Source organism: Piliocolobus tephrosceles, chromosome 20 (assembly GCF_002776525.5).
Source record: "Piliocolobus tephrosceles isolate RC106 chromosome 20, ASM277652v3, whole genome shotgun sequence".
Lineage (NCBI taxonomy): Eukaryota > Metazoa > Chordata > Mammalia > Primates > Cercopithecidae > Piliocolobus > Piliocolobus tephrosceles.
In genome coordinates this window covers 41,833,153-41,854,454 of record NC_045453.1, presented here as the reverse complement: position 1 = coordinate 41,854,454, position 21,302 = coordinate 41,833,153, and the positions used below count along the sequence as shown (strand labels likewise).

Here is a 21,302-nt window from a genome sequence, read left to right as displayed (position 1 = left end):
AAGGCAAGAGGTGGACCTGGTCAAGAATAGTAGGCCATCTTACATATTAATAGCTAGTTTTTATCATGTTTTGTTATATTTGTGGAGGGATGTGATTTGACCTGTAACGTGTTCTTATTTATTTAATATAACAGATTATATTATCACAACATTCTACTATATTTTATGGGAAATGAGAGAACTATAACTAGTCATAGAAAGCCTGTTTAAATGAAAAGTTTGTGATGAAATCACGCAGGCAGTCATCTTCCATATGACCATGCTGATTTGCACTGCCCGTCAGAAAATATTCATCCTTCTCTCCCTCCTGTGTGGACGTCCTCACTTCCGTGCTCATGGGCATGGTCATGACACTCACTTTGGTCAATGGGATGTTAGTGGATGTGATGTGGGCGGAGACTTGACATGTGCCTGGGCCCTTGTGCTTGCCTTTCTGTGCACCTGCATTTCACCATAAATAGAAAATGCCTCAGGTAGCTGTCAGTCCAAGCAGGATGAAACACATATGGTGCAAACAAACCCAGCCACAACCTGGAGCCATATCAGCTGACATCAGTCTGCCCATAGGTGTGTAGACCACCCACAACATGCTTGTTGTTGTTTGACAATGAGTTTTGACGTGGTTTGTTATGCACCGTTGCTATGATGATAACTGACTCTTAAGACAACCAAAGTCTTATATTTTTGTTAGGGAATTTTATTTCAAATTAAACATAAAGATAGCCAAAGCTGTTTAGAAGTCACATTATCTAGAAATAAACCTCTAATTTTGAAATCAGAGGTTTTACAAAATGTATTACCTTTGGAATTGAAAAGTATCATCCTCTCCAGCTGCCTGCAGTCCATGGACCACCCTTGCTGGATCAGAGAGCTCTCCAAACCCCAACAGCACCACAGGCCCCGTTTTCCATGAGCCTGTGAAGAAAAAGCCCAGCTCACAGTAGAGCAGCTAACAGCTCTCATGAAAGAGACTGGAAAATGCAAAATCCTTAGCTGTGTGAGATCTAAACACACTTAAATTAGTTCAACTGAAAATGAATATTGTTTTGGCTTGCCTATTTCAAAAGGACAGAAGACCTCAAACCTTTGACAGTTTTCGGTTCAAGTTTTGCCTTTCTTGGCAGGCTGATTCTTTGTTGTGCCAGACAGCCAAGATTCATGTTTTGTAGCAGGTGGGAGTCTCAATAATTTAAGCAAAATGTTGCCTCTTTCAGCCAAGGAAAATGCAGCTCACCGAGGAATGTTGCATTTGAGCATCTGAACAGAGTGGGAGTCATAGCCACAAAACTGTCCTAGCGTCCTAGCGAAGGCAGGAATGGAGAGACTCCACTCCCTCACTTCAGTGGCTTCTTGGCTTTCCACAGATGAAGAGCAGGGAGTATGGGAGAACTTTCTAGATGCTGTTAGCTTCCAAGAAGCCATCTGAAAGTTACTGTAGTTTATTTTTCCTAAGCAAACAAGACAAACCATCACACCTCCTTTCAGTTTTGGATTGAAAACAATTTGGGCGTGATTTCCTCAACCAAATTGAATTAATACACTTGCTATTTATTTTGGCTTGTAAAATTCCTTTTCATACTATTTCATGAACAGGGGAAAAACAGAGAGACATTCAACAAAGTGTACATTTTGTGGTAAAATTGGTATCTTACCTGGAAGATGAGTCTACAGCAGTCTATTTCTTTGTGAAAATTTGAAAATGCCAATTCAATGTCAAAAGTAGCATATACTACATTTCATTAATTTAATAGTGTCATTGATCTTAAAACCGCTAAAATAGTAGAATAGCATATGTAATTACTTCTGTAGTCTTTTTGAGAAATGTAAATAGTATAGACTATCACCAAAATGCTCTTACACAAGGGAAATCTGTCAAGATTATTTTGTGATTTTATTTTTGCTAACCAAAATACTGTCCTTCAGTACCTCTAGCTAGGTCTTGACACATTAAATTCTAAAACTCAGGGTTGAATCTTTGTAAAATTATCTGTTGAAAAGCAGAATGTTCTAGCCTTTAATTCTCAAAAAAGGGAAAACTTCCTTGAAATCAATCCAGTTCAACATTTAAATATTAAAATATCAGTAACATCATGAGCATGAATATTTTTTACCATTGCCTTTTTGTCTGTAAGGAAGAGCTAATATGCATTGCCAACATTAGTAATTTTGTTTCCTTAATAAGTATAGCAAATTGGGAACAAAAACAAGACAAAAGGTTTTTTTCTAGACAGTTTCTTTCAGCGTAATTTCAACTTCAAATTAGAGGAACATAAACGAATGTCCTACTTCTGCATTAAAAGTACTTGACTACTTTGTGGGATGTTTTGTGCCGATTCTTTACTAAATTATCTTGGTCGCCGTTGCTAGGTAACACCCCTGGTTTCCTGCAGCTGAAAAATGAGAGGGTTATACGGAGCAGTTCAGCATTATTAGCATTTGACTAAGGTTTTTTGGTTTTCTGAACTGTATATCTTAGCGTTTTCCCTTCTTTCCTAGGGAATGTCATTGTCTATGGAAATACAATTGATACTTACACCACTGTGGAGACGCTCTTAAACCTTGGCGTGAGCGGCAGCCGCATCCACCTCGTGCAGCCCCCGCCCGCCTCCACCATCACCTGCATCAACAACTACTCGGTGGAGAGCGCCGTGGCGGACGCGCTGGCAGCCGCCGGAGTCACTATTTACCGGGATGCGATCCTGGCCCAGTGGAATGACGGCCTGCACCCAGACCCCATCTACAGAGCCTCCTTCACCACACCCACCAAGCCTTTTAGACTCCCGTGCTCTGTAAGTGGGTCCCTGCAAACCTCACTCACCAGCCAGGGACAGCCGACATCTCCAAGGGATTTGGGGGTCTGGAAGATTGCGGGCAGTGAATTTGGAATACCAGATGTTGGATTTTGTTTTCTGTGTGTTCGCATTACCTCTTGCTGGGTAACAACCCACCCCAGACTCAGTGGCATGAAGAAACAACAACCGTTTATTATTCTTATCTCTCCTGGTTTATTATTATTATTTTATTATTCTTATCTCTTCTGGCTTTGGCCAGACCCAGCTGGGAAGTTCCCACTTGAGGTCACTCATGCGGCTGAAGTCAGCAGTGGGTGGGCTGGAATTGTCTCAGAAGCATAGCCACTCACATGTCTGGCTGTTGATCCTGAATCAACTTTAGTTGAGATTTTCGCCAGAACACTTAGAAGTGGCCCCTTCATGAAACTGGCTTCCTCACAACATGGTGGTTTGGGTCTGAGGGTAGAGCAGAGAGAGAGGCAGTGTCAGCTGTGTCACCTTGGATGACCTGGCCTCCGAAATCAAGCAGCATTCTTCCCACCACATTCTATTTGCTAGAGGCAAGTCGCTAGGACCAGCCCATATTCAAGGAGTGGGAAATTAGACCCTGCCTGTTCATGAATGGGAGGTCAAAGATTTGAATGGAGAATGCCTCTCTTTACTGAGAGCTTGCCATGCCCCAGGACATTCTGTCACCTCATCAGGACAGCTCTGTAAAGGGAGGTATCCCCAATTTACAGATGAGAACACCGTGGCTCTAAGTCAGTGGCAGTGCTGGTTCCCTGCCCAGCCCAAGGTCTATGCTGCCATTAACCGCTTAAGATTCTGGCAGCAGCAGTGGTGAGTCTTTCCCCATGACACACAACCTCTGGCAGTGTGTATAAAGAGAGCACTTTCCTTTCCAGGTGGGTGACATCCCACCTTCAGGCCTGCATCCTCAGAGTTTCCAGCTTAGGAGGTTAATAGAAGCCTTCAGGGAGGGAAGGAGGGAATGGGCCTGTCCATCTCACTGAGAAGCAGGGGACCCTTGCTCAAAGGGGAGGCTGAAGTCAGTATGAGGACAATGGTTGTGTAGGTCAAGGGTGTGTGTTAGCGGTTGTGATAAAGAATGCCTGCTAACATCCAGTGGGCAAGCCATTTAGGGGCAGGTGTTCACAGCAGGCCCTTACCTAGGAGTAGGGGGTCATCATCCTAAGTAGGGCTTCTCACTCACGGGCTGCAAAGGATTGAGGATGGGGGCTCTCACCCCCACCCCAACCCAGAACTCAAAGGACAGGGGCTCAAAGCAAACCACTAAAAAAGACTAAAAAGGAAGATTTTTTTTAGAATCTCTCATTTTATCCTGAGATCCATGGAAATTTTGTATTCTACTCTGTAGTCCATTCATTTATTCATTCATTCCATAAATATTTATTGAACACCTGCGAGGTCCCAGGCTCTGTCCTAGGTGTTAGGGATGTAACAGTGAAAAAGGCAGGACAAGTCCCCTTTATTTTAAAAAGTGATACTGTCTGTACATGTATGTCATGACACCTATTTAAGACAGGAAATATCAAAATACTTTTGCACAAATTTTCCCTCAAAAAAAATGGCAAACCTGGAAGATTGCCATGTTTATCCTGAGGCACCTCTAGAGGTGACTGTGTGCCTTGCTCAGGAAGCAGAGGCCTCAGAAAACCTCCCCAGACATCCCACTGGGTAGCAGCTCTTGTGACCTTTACTTTCCTATTCACATTAGAATCAAACTCCTAACAAAAACATGTGGCAAAGTAAATTGACCCTTGAACACATGAGGAGTAAGGGCACTAACCCTCCTCACAAAGTTGAAAAATCACATGTAAGTTTTGACTCTCCAAAAACATAGCTACTAAAAGCCTACTGATGACCAGAAGCCTGACTGATCACATAAATAGTTGATTATATGAAAACATATTTTGTATTTGATATGTATTGTATACTCTATCCTTACAATAAAGTAAGCTAGAGAAAAGAAAATGTTGTTAAGACAATCATAAGGAAGAGAAAATAAGTTTATTTGTCATTAGGTGGAAGTGGATCATCATAAAGGTCTTTGTCCTCATTGTCTTCACACTGAGTAGGCTGAGGAGGAGAAGGAAGACGAGGGGTGGGTCTTGCTGTCTCAGGGATGGCAGAGGCAGAAAAAAAAATCTATGCGTAAGTGACACACAGTTCAAATCCATGTTGCCCAAGGATCAGCTGTACTCTCAACTGTCTTGATCCAAGGCACCATCCTGCTGCATTTTCATCCTAACACTGTCTGGGTCAAAAACATCGGCCTGTTTGGTGTTGTATTCTTTCTCCTACCTTCCCTGGTCTGCTTGGTCTCACAAAGAATGACCCCTGCAGATGACATTTCCCAGGCTCCATTATTCTCTGATTTTCATCTTTATTTGGCCAACAGTTTGTACCTGTGGGAGATTAGACATGGGAAGCGGCGAGTTCGGGGTAGGTATCTCTCATACTGTCTGCTTTGGGCAGCATCTGTCAGGGCATTAAGCATCTGTTGGTGGGGATGAATGTGTCCATCTTCTTCACGGTGGTCTTGGTGTCGTGGCTTGAATTACATCCCCCAGAAAGATATGTTGATATCCTGACCCCCAGTACCAGTGAACATGACCTTATTTGGAAATAGAACCTTGGTCGATGTAAGCAAGTACAGAGAAAGTCATCCTGGATCAAGGTGGGCCCTGAATCCAATGACTGGTGTCCTTAAATAGATTTGATGGCATACAGAGACACACAATGAAGAAAACCTCATGACAGTGGAGGCAGAGGTTGATGTGATGGCAGCTGCAAGTCATGGAATGGCAGGAATTGCTAGCAACCTCCAGGAAGTAGGAAGAGACAGGGAAGGCTTCTTCCCTAGAGCCTCTGGAGGGAGTATGGTCCTGACAAGACTTGGATTCTCCAGAACTGTGAGAGAATAAATTTCTCTTGTCTTGAGCTACTCAGTTTGTGGTACTTTATTACAGCAGCCCTAGGAAACCAAAGCAGGTGATATCACAGTGTATGTACCTACTAAAACTATGATTTTTATAACCAGAATCATACATTATATGCTATTTTTCTATTTGGCTTCATTTACTCAGCATAGTGATTTTGAGATTTCATATAGTTCCATGCATCAATAGTTCATTCTTTTTTATGGCTGAGCAGTAGTCCATTGTATGGATATATTGCGTTTTGTTTATTCATTTGCCTGCTATGTACATTCTGGTATATGTCTTTGTGTGGATAATATTTTTATTTCTCTTAGCTATAAGCCTAAAGAATGTCTAAATTATTTGTAAGTGAATATTGACCTTTTAAGAAGTCGCCATGTTGCTCTCCAAAGTAGCTGTACCATTTTGCATTTCCATCAGCAATGTATGGGAGTTCCAGACGGTCCACATTCTTGTCAGCACTTGGTATTGTCAATCTAATTTTAGCCACTCTTGTGGGTGTGACATGATGTGTCACTGTGTTTTTTTAATTTGTGCTTTCCTGACGATTAATTATGTTTGGCATCTTTTCATTTTTTTTGGTAGCCATTAGTATTTCTCCTTTTTGTGAAGTGTTCAAGCTATTATAAATGTATTTAAAATTTTGAAATTTCCAATTGATCACTGCAAGTTTACAAAATGCAATTTACTTTGTGTATAAACGTTGTAACTTGAAACTGCTAAATTCTCTTATTAGCTTTTGTAGTTTTTTAGGTCCATAAACATATCATGCAAATAGGGGCAGTTTTACTACTTTTCTGATATTTAGGTCTTTTATTTCAGTTACTTGCTTTATTCTACTCACTAGGACCTACAGTGCAATGTTTAATAGAAGTAGAGGAAATAGACATCCTTGCCTTGTTCCATATCCCAGAGAGAACTTTCAGGCTTTCACTATTAAATATGAGAGAATTTGGCTGTGGATTTTGCTTTGGTGCTTTTTATCAGACTGAAGAAATAACCTTCCATTCCTAGTTTGTTTAGAGGTTTTATCATAAATGTTGAATTTTGTTAAGTGAACTTTCCATATTTCTTAAAAAGAAATACGGAAATTTTCTTCTTAATTCTTTAATACACTGAATTACACTGATTGATTTTTTAAATCAATCAGTTTTTTAAAAAAAAAAAAACCTTAAATCTCTGGAATAAAACTTAATTGGTCATAATGCATTATCTTTCTGTATATTCTTAAATTTTACTTGCCAATATGTTTTAAGAATTTTAGATCCCCGGCATCTCCAAAAATAGCCAATGTTCAGGTTTTGGCCGGGCGCGGTGGCTCAAGCCTGTAATCCCAGCACTTTGGGAGGCCGAGACGGGCAGATCACGAGGTCAGGAGATCGAGACCATCCTGGCTAACGCAGTGAAACCCTGTCTCTACTAAAAATACAAAAACTAGCCGGGCGAGGTGGCGGGCGCCTGTAGTCCCAGCTACTCGGGAGGCTGAGGCAGGAGAATGGCGTAGCTTGCAGTGAGCTGAGATCCGGCCACTGCACTCCAGTCCGGGCAACAGAGCGAGACTCCGCCTCAAAAAAAAAAAAAAAAAAAGAATTTTAGAAACTATTTTTTAACTATATTCATAAGGGATGTTGATCTATAATTTTCTATTTTAGTAATGTCCTTGTAAGGTTTTGGTGTTCAAGCTGTGTTGGCCTCATGCAAAAAATTTGGGCAATGTTCCCTCCTTATTTATTTTCTGAAAAGGTTTGTGCAAGATTGTTATTTTTTCTTTCTTGGATGTTTGACAGAATTAACCAGTGAAACAATCTGGGCATGGAGTTTATATTGTTGAAAGGCTTTTGATAACAAATTCGTTTTTTTAACTAGATATAAGGCTACTCAAATTTTCTGCTTCTTCTATAAATTTTTGTAAGTTGTAATTTTTAAGAAATTTGTCCATTTCATTTACATTTGTCAAATTTGTTTACATTAAGTTTTTCACATATTATTTTATTATCTATTTGATGTCTAGAATCTGTAGTAATAACCCCTCATTTATTTCTGAGATTGGTAAATTGTGTTCAGTCTCTCTGTCCCTCTCTCTGTTTGCTGCCAGTCTCTCTGTCTCTGACTCTCTCTTTCTCTCTCTCCCGCAGTGTAGATAGGGGTTTGTCAATATTATTGATCTTTTTCAATTAACCAGCTTTTGAGTATGTTAATTTTCTCTATTATCTGTCAGTTTTCTCCTCCATTGATTTCTGCTCTTAATTATTTTCTTCCTTCTTCTTGCTTTGGATTTACTTTACCCTTCTTTTTTCTAGTTCCTTAAGGTAGAGCCTTAAGTTGTTGATTTATATAAGCATTTCAGCTGTAAGTTTTCCATTCCCGCTTAGTTCAAAATATTTTCTAATCTCACTGTGATTCTTTATTCAACCTTGGATTATTTAGAACTGCACTGTCTAATATTCAAATATTTAAAGTTTTCCTAAATATTATATTTTGAATTGATTTCTAGTGTAGCTGTTGTGATCAGAGAACAGTGTTTTGACATTTAGAGACAGGGACGGTGGCTCCCACCTGTAATCCCAGCACATTGGGAGGCCAAAGCGGGCAGATCACTTGAGGTCAGGAGTTCAAGACCAACCTGCCCAACGTGGTGAAACCCCATCTCTACTAAACATATGAAAATTAGCTGGGCATGGTGGTGCATGCCTGAAATCCCAGTTACTCGGGAGGCTGAGGCAGGAGAATCGCTTGAACCTAGGAGGTGGAGGTTGCAGTGAGCCCAGATGGCGCCACTGCAGTCCAGCCTGGGTGACAGATCAAGACCCTGTCTCAAAAAAAAAAAAAAAAAAAAAAAAAATTTGAGACTTGTTTTATGTCCAAGCATATTGAATAACTTTGTGAACATATAAGGAATATGTATTATGTACTTGAGTTTAATGTTAGTTCAATATGGTTGATAGTGATGTTCGACACTCGTAAGTCTTTACTGATATTTTTATCTCATTCTATTAATTGGTGAGAGAAGGGTATTACAATCTCTTACTATTATTTTGGAAGTTTCTGTTTTTCCTTTTAATACTTTTGATTTTTGCTTTATCTTTTTGGGGGCTCTGTTATTAAGCCCATGAGCACTTATAGCTGTTACATCTGCCTTGTGAATTGTGCCTTTTATCATTATGAGATGTCCCTCTTTATCTCTGATATTTAATAATATTCCTTATCTTAAGGTCCAGATTATCTGATATTAATATGACCATTCCATTCTTCTTATACTTGCTGTTTATATGATATATTTCCCATCCATTTAGTTTCTACTTATCTGTGTCTTTGTGTCTGAAGTGTGTCTCTTGTAGGCATCATAAAGATTATATTGTTGTTTTTAGTGCTGCATGACAAATTACCCCAAATTTAACAGCTTAAAACAACATCCCTGTACTAGTTTATAGCTCTATCAGTCAGAAATGCAGGCAAGGTGTGGCTGGCTTCTCTGCTTAGGGACTCTCAAGGCTAAAATCCAGGTACCAATCAGGCTGCATTCTCTCTGGAGCTTGAAGTCCTCTTCCAAGCTTATGTGATAGTAATAGAACTTAATTCCTTGCAGCTGAGGACAGGGGTCCCCACTTCCATGCTGGTCCAGCCAGGGGCTACTTGCAGCTCGTAGAGGCCATTCATATTTCTTACCTCATGGCCCCTTCCATCTTACATCCAGCAACAGAGGATCTTACTCATGTCAAATTCCCTTCACATTTCAAATCCTTCTTCAGGAAAAGCCTGGTCCCTTTTAAGGGTTTACCTGATCAGGTCAGACCCACCAAGCATGATCTCCCTGTCTAAAGTCACATGTGCCATATAACATCACCTTATACTTTCACAGTTCACACTTGTAATTAAGGAAGAGGTGGGAATCTTGGGAACCATCATAGACTTCTACTTACCACATGCTTTCTATCTTCTCTATCTCTGCATTTTATTTAAAGTACTTAGACCATTAATATTTATATCATTAATATATATTAACTTAATATTTAATATATTATTTATATTTATTACATTAAATATTAAATTAATATTTAATGTAATTACTGATATGGTTAGATTTAGGTCTACCATTTTATTATTTGTTTACTGTTTGTTGCCTCTTCTTTCTTTTGTGTTCCCCCTTGCCTGCTTTCTTTAGGATTATTAGAGTGTTTTTTAGTAGTCTATTTCGATTGACTTTTTAACTATATCTTATTTTTTAGTGATTGCTCTGTGGATTGTAATACATATCAGCAATCTTTCATGTTCAATAGAGTTAATATTGTACCATTTCACATAAAATGTAAAAACCTTGCAGCGATGCAGTTCCTTCTCCCCATATTCTGGATGTCTATTTTGTTAATAGCCATCCTGTATATTACATCTACAAACACTGAAAAATCAGTAAGGCAATATTGTAATCTTTGTTTAAGGTCATTTATATATTGGAGAATTAAAAAGAATAGTCTTTATAGATACCCAGATATTTACTAATTTTCTTGTTCTATCTTCCTTTTTGAAAATCCAAGTCTCCCATCAGCCAAAACAACCTTCAGAGCATTTGTTGTATTGTAGGTCTGCTAAAAAGTAATTCTCTAGTTTTATTCCATCTGAAAATATATATTGCTTTCATTCTTAACGTTTATTTTCACCAAATATAGAATTCTGGGCTTACAGGTTATTTTTTCCCAGCACTTTGAAGATGCTTTTCCACCATCTTCTGACGTCCATGAATTTTAAATCTACAATCATCTAAAACATTCCCCTATATGTCATTTTCCACTGGCTGCTTTCAAGTTTGCTCTTTATCCTTGGTTTTTAGCAATTTGATGCTGTGGGTATTCTGTGTTTATTATGTCTTTAAGCATTTTTTTTTAATTTGTCTTGTTTGGGGTTCACTGAATTTCTCAAATCCATAAATTTATGATTTTCACTAAATTTTAACAAGTTATTGGCCATTCTTTCTTACCCCATTCTTCTCTCTTTCTGGGATTCCAATTACATATCTGTTAAGAGTTTTTTTTTGTATTGTTCCCTGGGGCTCTAAGGCTCTGTTTATTTGTTTCAGTCTCTTTTTTCTCTTTATCACTATTCTTCAAATTGGACAGTTTCTACTGATATAACTTCGAGTTCACTGACTCCTCTATCATCTCTATTTTCTATTAGGGCATAAGATGACTGCAGCTCACTCTTTAAAAAAAAAAAAAAAAAAAAAAAAAAGCCTCTAAATTGAGGCCAGACAGAGTGGCTCATGCCTATAATCCTAGCACTTTGGGAGGCCAAGGTGGGTGAATGGCTTGAACTCAGGAATTCAAGACCAGCCCTGGGCAACATAGTGAAGGCCATCTCTACAAAAAAATACCAAAAAAGTAGCCGGGTATGGTGGCAAGCACCTGTAGTTCCAGCTACATGGCGGGGGCTGAGGTGGAAGGATCCCTTGAACCCAGGAGGTCAAGGCTGCAGTGAGCCGAGATATTGCCACTGCCCTCCAACCTAGGTGACAAAGTGAGATCCTGTCTTAAAAAAAAGACTCTAAATTGCATACCTGTATGTGGAAATGGGGAAAAAAGGTAATTTAAAAAGCAAACTTTTTCAAAACCTCTAAAATTAGGGAAATTATCCCCAACCTGGTCATTTCTCCAAGTTTTTACTGTAATACACAAGCTACCCAAACTTTTAAATACTAATAAGAATCCTCTTATATCAGAGTTTATAGTTATGATCAGTGGGAGGACTCATCTCAGAAGGTTATAGCACCAAGGCAGAAGCAGAACTCTCTTGAAATTGATGTTTTGTCCCCACATCAAAGCCTCTCCACATCCTGCCTGATAGTGGCGCCTCCAGGGTTCTTACTTAGCAGGTGGTCCAGCCTCCAGCCAGGTTAGGCTGCAGTGACGCTGGCTCTCAAGGCAAACTTCCCCATCTTGTTGGCATTCATCTCTCTAGTTAGATCATGAGCTCCATGCTTATGTTTTTCATCAAGACATTCTGGAGACCTTACACAGTGCCTGGCACAAGAAGTGTTTGTCTGAATGCATGAACGAATGAAGTGTATCAGACTACCAACTCCCACCCTTCTCCCTAGCTAACCAAGGAGTTTTGCTGTCCTTAATCAGAATTGTCAGTATAAGTAATCTTGAAATATATACTCAGAACATCAGTGTGGCCAGCCATTTCCACTTCCTGGTTGTACCCAATATGTATATTCCATTGGCATTACAGAAGCACATAGGCTGTATTTGCAAGGTCTGTAACTTCGAACACGTGTTCCTATTGACAACATTGGATTTGCTTATTTGGTTTTCAGTCTAGTCTACAAACTCCTATGAAAACCTAAATGTAGCCAAAATTGTGAATGCTTACACCAAAAGCATATAAATAAACATTACTGCAATACTGGTAATCTTTAAAACCCAGAAAAACAAAAACTAGTATATTTAATGTGCTACTTAAATGAAAAGTAGACTTAGTTAGAAAAAGAAAATTGGGTAGGTAGAAGAACTTCTGTGAGGATGCTGAAGAAGACTTCTGAACATTTTCAAGGGCTCACGAGGTTGATGGCACTGATATTTGTAATTTAAGTTCGAATCAGATATCTTTCTATATATTTATCTGGGTAGGAAATCTATTTTTTATAGAGATTGGGAAAAAGAATGAGAAAGCATAAAAGGAGTATAGGGAGACAGAAAGATTCAGAATCAGAGAAAGACTCAGAGAAATATATTTTCCTGTGGCCACTGGGTAAGAGTTATAAGACAGAAAAAAAAAGGAAAAGACTTGAAAGAAAGAAGCATCCTGGGATGGGATGAGACAACTGAGTGAATAAAGACAGGGCAAGGGCACAGAGTCTGTCTGCCTGAGGGAGGACCAAGGACATCATAGAGATGATGGATTTGAGTCCCACTGTCCAATAGAACCTTCTTCGAGATGGAAACAGGCTGTATCTTCACTGCCCAGTATGGCAGCCACTAGCCACCTACAGCTATTGAGCACTTGAAATGGGCTGTTGCAACTGAGGAACCGAAGTTTTCATTGTATTTCACTTAAATTAATTTAGATGTAAATATTTGTAGCCCTGCATGACTAGTGGCTACCACAGGATCAGAAAGCTCCTGGAACCATTCATGGGTGTGGGGCAGTAATACTGAAGGGGCTGGCTACCTCTTGCCCAGGGACAGCTGATGTCTGTACAGAATGAAACAGTTGAGGCGGGTAAAGCAGGAATGTGATGGAAGTGGGGAGATGACCATCAGTATGGTTGGGACCCATGTCTTATGTTCAGTTTTTAGCATGCTTTTAATAAGCTGGCAGACTATTTTAGATAAAAATAAAATCAGTTGAACTTATTTCAATGGGTCCAACAACTAAAGACATAAACAACTAACTTGCACTGCTTTAGTGACTTTCAACATCAGTGTAGAAGATGATGTCCAGATGAGCATAAGAAAGCATTTAAATTTGAACACAGAATGAAGAGGGCATACAAGTAATTTCTAAGGAGCATGCAAAGGGGTTGGTGGCCCCCCTACTTACGGCACCCTCACACGGTGCCTGGCATATGGTAGGTATGCCATCAGTATTTCTTGAATTAACCTCTGTCGTATGAGAGCAGGAAGCAACAAGGCAGGAACCCAGACCTAGTAGATACAGAGACTGATGAAGCACCCATCTTCTCTGGAGCATCATATAGGGACAAGCTTACTGGGTTTTAAAAGCTAGCAATGGGCAGTCTGAAAACTGAAGACTGGATGAGGTCAACCCAAAAAGGAACCTGCAGAGACCCGACTGTCAGACACAGGAAGGGGAAATGGATGGAGGCTGAGCTAGAGCTGTTCAAAATGTAGGAGCGTGAGGGGAAGGCAGGGTCTGTACAAATGTAAACCCTCTTACGTGGAAAACCACTCACACTTGTGGGAGATATTTCATCACCTGGCATCATTCTCTCCACTGGATGTCAAAATTGAGTGAATAAGAGTGACATTTGGGGATCTTAATGTGTTCTTCATACCCAAGATAATCTATCTCTCATACACACACAAACAACATGATAACAAACTTTTAGTATATGTATTTTTGTGCCCCAAATAATAAAATGCCCTGGAGACTTGTCACACTCTTGGGAAGGTAAAACGAAGAGTGATAACTGAATATTGCTGTAATCGTTCACTTCGTAGATGTTCTTCAGCTTCTGTGAGAAGAATGTGGATTATGAAACGTTTAAAGCCCTCAATGATACATGTCTTGTGTATGACGGTCGACTTGTGATTGATATCAACTTCCATACCAATGACAAAGCCATCAGAGCTGCTGGCTCCCTCACCAAATTCTCCAATAGATACTACTCAAATGAGTGGACTCACAGCAACTTCAGTTCCAAAGAAATTGGCTTTCAGCTGGCAGCAGCTATGCTACGTCTCTTTGATCCAACCCTTGAGCCTGTGACCAAGCCGCCAGCTGATCTTGACCGGCTCATCCCCATGTACAAGGGAGCCAAGATTCAAGGTATACGAGTAGGCTTCCTTCTCCTTGATGAAGCCACCAATTAGGTAGGGCTCAGCAGTCAGGCCAGCCCTCCAGGTTTCTCTTAGGCTTGGGGAAAAGGCTCCTCTATATCTCAGTGGGTTGCCACAGAGACAGAGAAAGGGTCTATCTAATTTCTAAAGCATTTATTACAAACCCAGAATTATTGTTATTATGATTCCTTGCATTTGAGCATTTATTATGGACCACATCCTAAATGGGGTTCCCATTTTACAGATAAGAAAACAGACAAGGGAATGATTATTAACTTGTCTGGATATCTCACAGCTGGAAAGTGATGGTTTTCCCTGACATCTTACCCAAAACTTCCATTCTCACTGTAAGTTCAGAGATAAGGAGACTCTTCCAGGCAGCCAGGCCTCAGCCTGCTCTGGTATGGATAAGCTTAACCATTTGCAGCTGTAAAGCAGTGCACTTTTATCCTGTAAACCTTTTTGGCCCCTAGGGAGGAGATGACTTCATGAGTAATGCAGGGTTCCTTCACTGTTAGGGTATGAGAAATACCTTTGAAAATGGTGTTTCTGAATGTTGTGGACCTTTTACCAGAAAAATGCACATATTTACAGAATTCCGTGTTCACTTCCTGGAGGTTTATGAATGAACCCACAAAGCTGTACATAGATCCTCAGGGTATCCATGAAACCCAGTCCAGTCAATGGAATGTCAGATTACAGAAATGAAAGCCCCACATTCCATCCTTGACTTCCTCTTCCTAACTAGGCAGCCCCACAAGGTCTTGCTCTGCTACTCTCTCTGGGTAAGAACTGAGGGAAGGTGGTGGCCGTGGGCAGGCAAGAGAAGGGAGGGCTGTCAGAACCAGAGCTGGCGCAGGTCCAGACCTCAGGGACAAGCCAACATATTAAGAATTCGATAATGACAGTTTCTAAAACATTGAACAAAGAACTTTGTTGATTGTCCTAATTAAATTCAATTTTTTAATATTTTGGAGAAGTGATGAGGAACAGGAATGCTATTTGCAACAATTTAAAGCTTCTAAAGGTCTTGATCTGGTTTTGGCAGATACAGATTAGAGGGCGGGGAGCTACTGATAATCACAGGATACACAAGATCGGCTTGGCACGTCCTGGAGCATTGGCGGCTACATTATGATATATCATGTCACATTCACATCAATTTGGTTAAATAAATGTCAACCACCCAGGGGAGTTCCTTGCTGTTGGTGATACTTTAGTGTGAAAGTTTGAGGAGCATACACCACTGCAGGCATCTGTTTGTCCTGTGATGAAAATGTGAGCACTGTTACTCACCTCATTAACAATTCATTTGAAATGGAAAATTTGCCATCTCTTCTAGGGGGCATTCTTCCTGGGTCTTACCATTATCTGCATGTTGCCAAGCCTGCCATTCCTATTCCCTTGGAGGTACAAGTGGCACAGCCTAATTATGTAAGTATTATTTCTGAATTTCATTTTACTTTCAAATACAAAACTTGGTTTATAAGAGGATGAAATTCTTTACTTGGAGTCTTTACTGTAATGTGTTGGTTCACGCATCAGAAGTCCATTGGGGTAATCATCCCCCTAGATGGCCCTCAGTGACTCTCGTGACTTGGTTTTCATGTCCTTGTGTGGCCCCTCCTGCACTGAGTAGGGCTGACCTGTGTAGCCAAGAGGATACTGGGGAAATGACTCTGTGACTTCCAAGGTCAGGTCAGGTCAAGAAAGATACTACAGCTTCCAGCTTGCACACTTCTAGATGACTTGCTGCCATGCTGTAGGGACCCATTTAGAGAGGTCCACGTGGCAAGGAATTGAGGGTTCCTGCACCAGCCATGATCAGTTTGCCAGGCAGATGAGCGTGCCACCTTGGAAGTGGATCCTCCAGCCTCATTCACGCCTTCAGGTGACTGCAGCCCCAGCCAACATCTTGACTGAAAACTTATGAAAGACCTTGAGCCAGAATCCCCTAGCCAAGCCACTTTCAGCTTCTGACTCCCAGAGACCGTGAGAAGATAAAAATGTACTGTTGTTTTACACCATTACTTTTTTAAATAGACTTTATTTTTTAGAGCCATTTTGGTTTCATAACAAAACTGAGCAGAGGTAGAAAGATTTCCCATATAACCCCAACGCTTCAACAGACATATAGCCTCCCCCACTATCAACATCCCCCACCAGTGATATATTTCTTACAATTAATAAACCTACAGTGACACATTATTATCAACCAGAGCCCATAGTTGACATTAGGGTTCACTCTTGGTTTTGTACATTCTGTGGGTTTGGACAAATGTATAATGACACATATCCACCATTACAGGATCATACAGAGCAGCTTCACTGCCCTAAGAACCCCCTGTGCACTGCCTGTTTGTCCCTTCCTCTGTCCTAAGGCCTGGCAACTACTGACCTTTTTACTGTCTCAGTCACTTTGTCTTTTCCAGAATGTCATATAGTTGGAATCATACAGCCTGTAGTCTTTTCAGGTTGGCTTCTTTCACTTAGCACTATCCATTTAAGCTTCCTCTGTACCTTTTCATGGCTTCATAGCTCGTCTCTTTTTGGCACTGAATGATCCTCTGTTGTCTGGATGTATCGGTTTATTTATCCATTCACCTACTGAAGGACGTTAAGCCTCTACGTTTGGAGGCAACCTGTGATGCATCGATAGATAACTGAAATATCCACTTTCATGTCAATGGAGCAGGTAGATTGCTTAGCATCTGGAATGGCCATGGAGACCCCACTGTTTTCCTCCCCTCCAGGAAAAGCAGAAGCTGTGCAGTTGGGAATTCCCCTGTTTAAAGGACACAGGTGGTTGGTCAGTTGAAGAGCTCCTCTAATGAGATTCTCTGACCCGTGATCCCAGCCCAGTGTGTGTTGTCATCTGGGGGCTTCCTTTTGGATATGTCACATTTGATTTTTCGTCAATGAGGCAGACTGGAAGCTGTCTACTTAATTTCCATTCCCATTTTCTTCTCCTGGATATTTTTGAGGGTAAACAATATGACCAACCTAAATTAAACACATTTCCCACATTTCCTCAAGGACAGGGTCAGCCATGTGGCAGGTTCTGACCAATGAGATGCAAGTAGAAGCTCTTGGAAAATTCCTTAAATGGGGGCCTACTCAAATGGCACAGGCTACGGGCTCTTCACCCTTCAGGAAGTCTCAATCCCAGCTATTCCATTTCCTTCCCATGGACCCTGAACAAGTTCTTCAATGTCTCTGCATTTCTGGGATTGCTGGGGAGCATATATAAAATAACATTGTCTGGAACAAAACAGGTAGCCAGTAAGTGATGAAGATGGCTGTTTTAATCATTATTCCAGATAAATAATGAAACCCAGTTCTTCCAGGAAAAGGGTAGATGCTGTATGTTTAAAACTTATTTCCCTTTGCCCTTCCCCAGATTCTTTTAGTTGTCTTGTACACATGGTCTGATGCAAAATTTTCTTATAATACAGGAAACCATAAGATCATAATAGTGTTCCAGTTTCTACTGCTGTATAAAAAACACTTAGTGGCATGAAGCAGCCATTTGATCCTGCTCACAGATCCTGTGAGTCAGGAATTTGGACAGGGCACAGTGGGCACAGCTTGTCTCTGCTTCACACTATCCAGAGCCTTAGATGGGAAGACTAGAGGGTTAGATCAATGATCTGGATCATCTGAAGGCTCGTTTACTAAATCTGAAGGCTTGTTATTCAGCTGGGCTGGGATGACTCAAGGACCGGAAGTGCTCACCACGGCCTCCCGAACTGGGCTGTCCTCAAGTGCCTGGGCTTCCTCACAGTATGGTGGCCTCAGAGTAGCCAGACTGCTCACATGGTGGCTCTGGGCTCCAAGTGCAAGTGTTGGTACTAGCAAGTTGGAAGTTGCATTGCCTTCTATGACCCACCCTTAAAAGTCACACAGCCTCACTTATCCCACTCTCTCTGTTGGAGCAGTCACAACAACCACTGAGATTCAAGGAGTGAGGGATAGAGAATCCATCTCTCAAGACAGACAGTGTCAAGGTCATATTGCAGGACAGTGTGTGGGATGGGGAGACTGTCATGGCCATCTTTGGAAAGTACAATCTGTTACAATCTGCCACCAATGAGGTGGGGCATGAGGTAAATAGGATAAAGCCCAGAGTATTCACAGGCTAAGCACTTTGATCATCACAGATAAATAACTCGAGTCTGATATGCACAAGAACTAGAACATGTTGGACTTGGTTCCAGCCAGAACCAGATTCTTCAAGGACAGTGCATGATTTCCTACATGCGGCATCGTTTATTTATGAGCCACTGGCTCTCTCTAAATAAAGTCAGAGGAGGAGCCAAAAGGGGTTTTTAGATAATGAGAGTTTTAATAAGAGTGCAACTTAAATAGATTCTTTGGCTGGTGCTATGACAGTATGTGAACAGGACCCCTGACTTTAATTAACCATTTTGCCAGGTGGGCCTCCTTTTTAATTAGTACAGAAGATCTAAACAGATTTTTTTTCCATTTTATTATCCAAGAAAGAAAAAATGTAGGATGGCTCCATGGCAATCTTTTGGGATTGGAATTAATTTGATTAAGTGAAATTGTTGCCAAAATGGTCAGGCAGTCACCTAAATATAGCCAATTGATCAAGAATGGAGCCCATTGAACAATATTTCACCAGAGAAATTGAATTACTATTCATACACTAGATGTAGCACAGACAAATCTTATCAGATTTTTATAGTGCTCACTAATTGGAATATTTAAGTCGGAAGATACTGTAGTAATTCATGAGCTCTTTGAGAGGTAACCTGACAAAAGGAAGAAAGGGGACCCCAAGTCGTCTACATAATAAACTAATTTACAGATTCCAGTCCACATGCTTTGTTGGCGTATATACCACGGAATAAAGAAATTTGTCACAACAAATTCTGCCTTGGATACCATCAAATTTAAAATTGTGTGTTCATCGTGAGAGCTGGGAACTTGATTTCTTGAACACCAAGTCTGATTAGTCCTGTGTCTTCCATTTGGCATGAATTCCAGAGCCATTTTCCAACCTTTGTCAAAATCATAAAGGAACTCCAAAGGATAATTGTATTCAGGGAAAAAAGAAGAAGAAAAACCATATCAGAATCAGTGACTCCATCAAAATCTTAAATTTAATATCCAAATTTTTAAACAATGTACTCATATGCTTAAAATAGGGGAAGACTCGAGACATACCCTACCAAATTGGAAGGTTGTGAAGTAATTGTCCTGACCCCAGAACCCTGCACCATGTGGGCAGGGCTGGGAGGTGCCCTACGGCATCACTTAGTGGAGCAGCTTTCTATGAGCAATTACAGGAAGAATTCTGGGCTTCACTGGGTTGTCCCGTTCTGTCAGCGACTGTGAATAGGAATGGCCTGCACTACAAGGGTAATTTGTGTCTGAGAAACCCCTGTATGAGTGAATCGTATTGAACATGAATACAGCATATTTTGATGGACTGTCAGTTCCCAGATGGACCCTCCAGTGAGGCTAACGTAGTGCCAGATCTCTTTCAAATGGACACTGTTCCTTCCAAAGTTAAGATCAGCCATCAGTGCAACCTCCTCATCACTTTCTCTAGTGTAGCTGCTTCTGGACCTCTAAGCCGTAATTTCTGTAAGGCACTGTATGCTAGGATTATGCAGACAAAACTTATGGAGGAGGCCAAAAGATGATAATGCAGTCTTTACATTTCAAAATAAGACCAAAAAATGCAACAAGTCCATAACAAAAAAATCATTAAAAATGATGCTGAAGATAGACTCTCAAGGAACAGGATGACATTTAAGGGCGCAAGATGCTCAGATTCTCACTGCTGTCAGTCTGCAGCCTGCAGGGCTCCTCGAGGGCTTGTCAAGCCACTGCCAACTAAGTGACTGTGACCCTTATCTTGAGGTGCACAGCCTCGGCCACGTACGTGGAATCCAAGTCAGCCCTCCTAAACACAAAGAAGTCCTTGTAAGGTGAAGGTGGGGGATTTAGTAAGACTATTGGTAAAGTCAAGATTTGTTACCCACATGGGTGGATGTCAAGGTGTGCCCCTTTGACACCTGGGCCCCCTTTTTTAAACACTTCAAACAATTCAACCTAAAAGGAGGAGGAGGCTTGGGAAAGCCTAGCAGATAAAACTGCCAGAGTCTGTGGTGCCTCCTCTCCCAGACGCCAGCCTTACTGCCATGGTGCAGGAGCCGCCCCTCCTCAGAATTTACCTGCAGTTTTCCGGCTTTTTCACCAGTCATCCCTTACTGTGATGGGGCCATGTACCCCTGGGTTCCAGAAGCCAAACCTAAAGCTGCTGTTTCCAAACTCAAATGGTCTTTCAAGTCTTGTGTTTAATTTAGAAATACATGTGGAGGTCACATTCTTCACTGTCTATATATCTACATATATTTTAATTCTGAAATACTGCTGAATATCCTGGACCATCAGTTAAAGTTGACACCAGAGGTTATTCTGTGAGGTCAAGTGCCCCCACCCCCACCCCATGCAATGGTGTGAGTCATTGCTCAGATTGTGAAGTCGGGACTTGAGGAAACACCCGGGAATGAGCAAAGCCCATGAGGCATCCAGGCCTAGAGAGATGCCTGTGGCAAGAGCTGAGGGCAAGGGATGGGCAGGGGAGACCAGGCCCCTGCAGCCAGAGGCTCAGTCCTGGCTTTTTCCAAACTCTTCTCCAGAGGAACCCGCCCTTCCACACCAACTCCTGCCTGGAGTCAGCCTGCTTTCTTCCTTCCTTCCTTCCTTCCTGCCTTCCTGCCTTCCCTTCCTCCCTCACTCCCTCCCTCCTTCCTTTCTTCCCTTCCCTTCCTCCCTCCCTTCTTTACGTCTTTCCTTCCTTCCTCCTTCCCTCCATCCTTCCTTCCCTTCCTCCTTCCCTCCCTCCCTCCTTCCTCCCTTCCTTCTTTACTTACCCTTCCTCCTTCCCTCCCTCCTTCTTTTCTTCCTCCCTCCCTCCTTCCCTCCTTCTTTCCTTTATTCCTCCTTCCTTCCTTCATCCCTTCCCTCCTTCCTTCCTTCATCCCTTCCCTCCTTCC

The 21,302-nt window shown here is 41.3% G+C and overlaps 1 protein-coding gene across 1 annotated transcript in view; it reads left to right on the top strand.

The window, feature by feature from the left end:
• CFAP61 (cilia and flagella associated protein 61) overlaps nt 1–21,302 on the top strand; it is a 295,737-nt gene that overhangs the window by 215,531 nt on the left and 58,904 nt on the right. Inside the window, exons 22-24 of the mRNA XM_023217758.2 lie at nt 2,497–2,789; nt 13,933–14,260; nt 15,614–15,705. Of these exons, the coding sequence (XP_023073526.1) occupies nt 2,497–2,789; nt 13,933–14,260; nt 15,614–15,705 (713 nt within the window). The remainder of the gene's footprint in view (nt 1–2,496; nt 2,790–13,932; nt 14,261–15,613; nt 15,706–21,302) is intronic.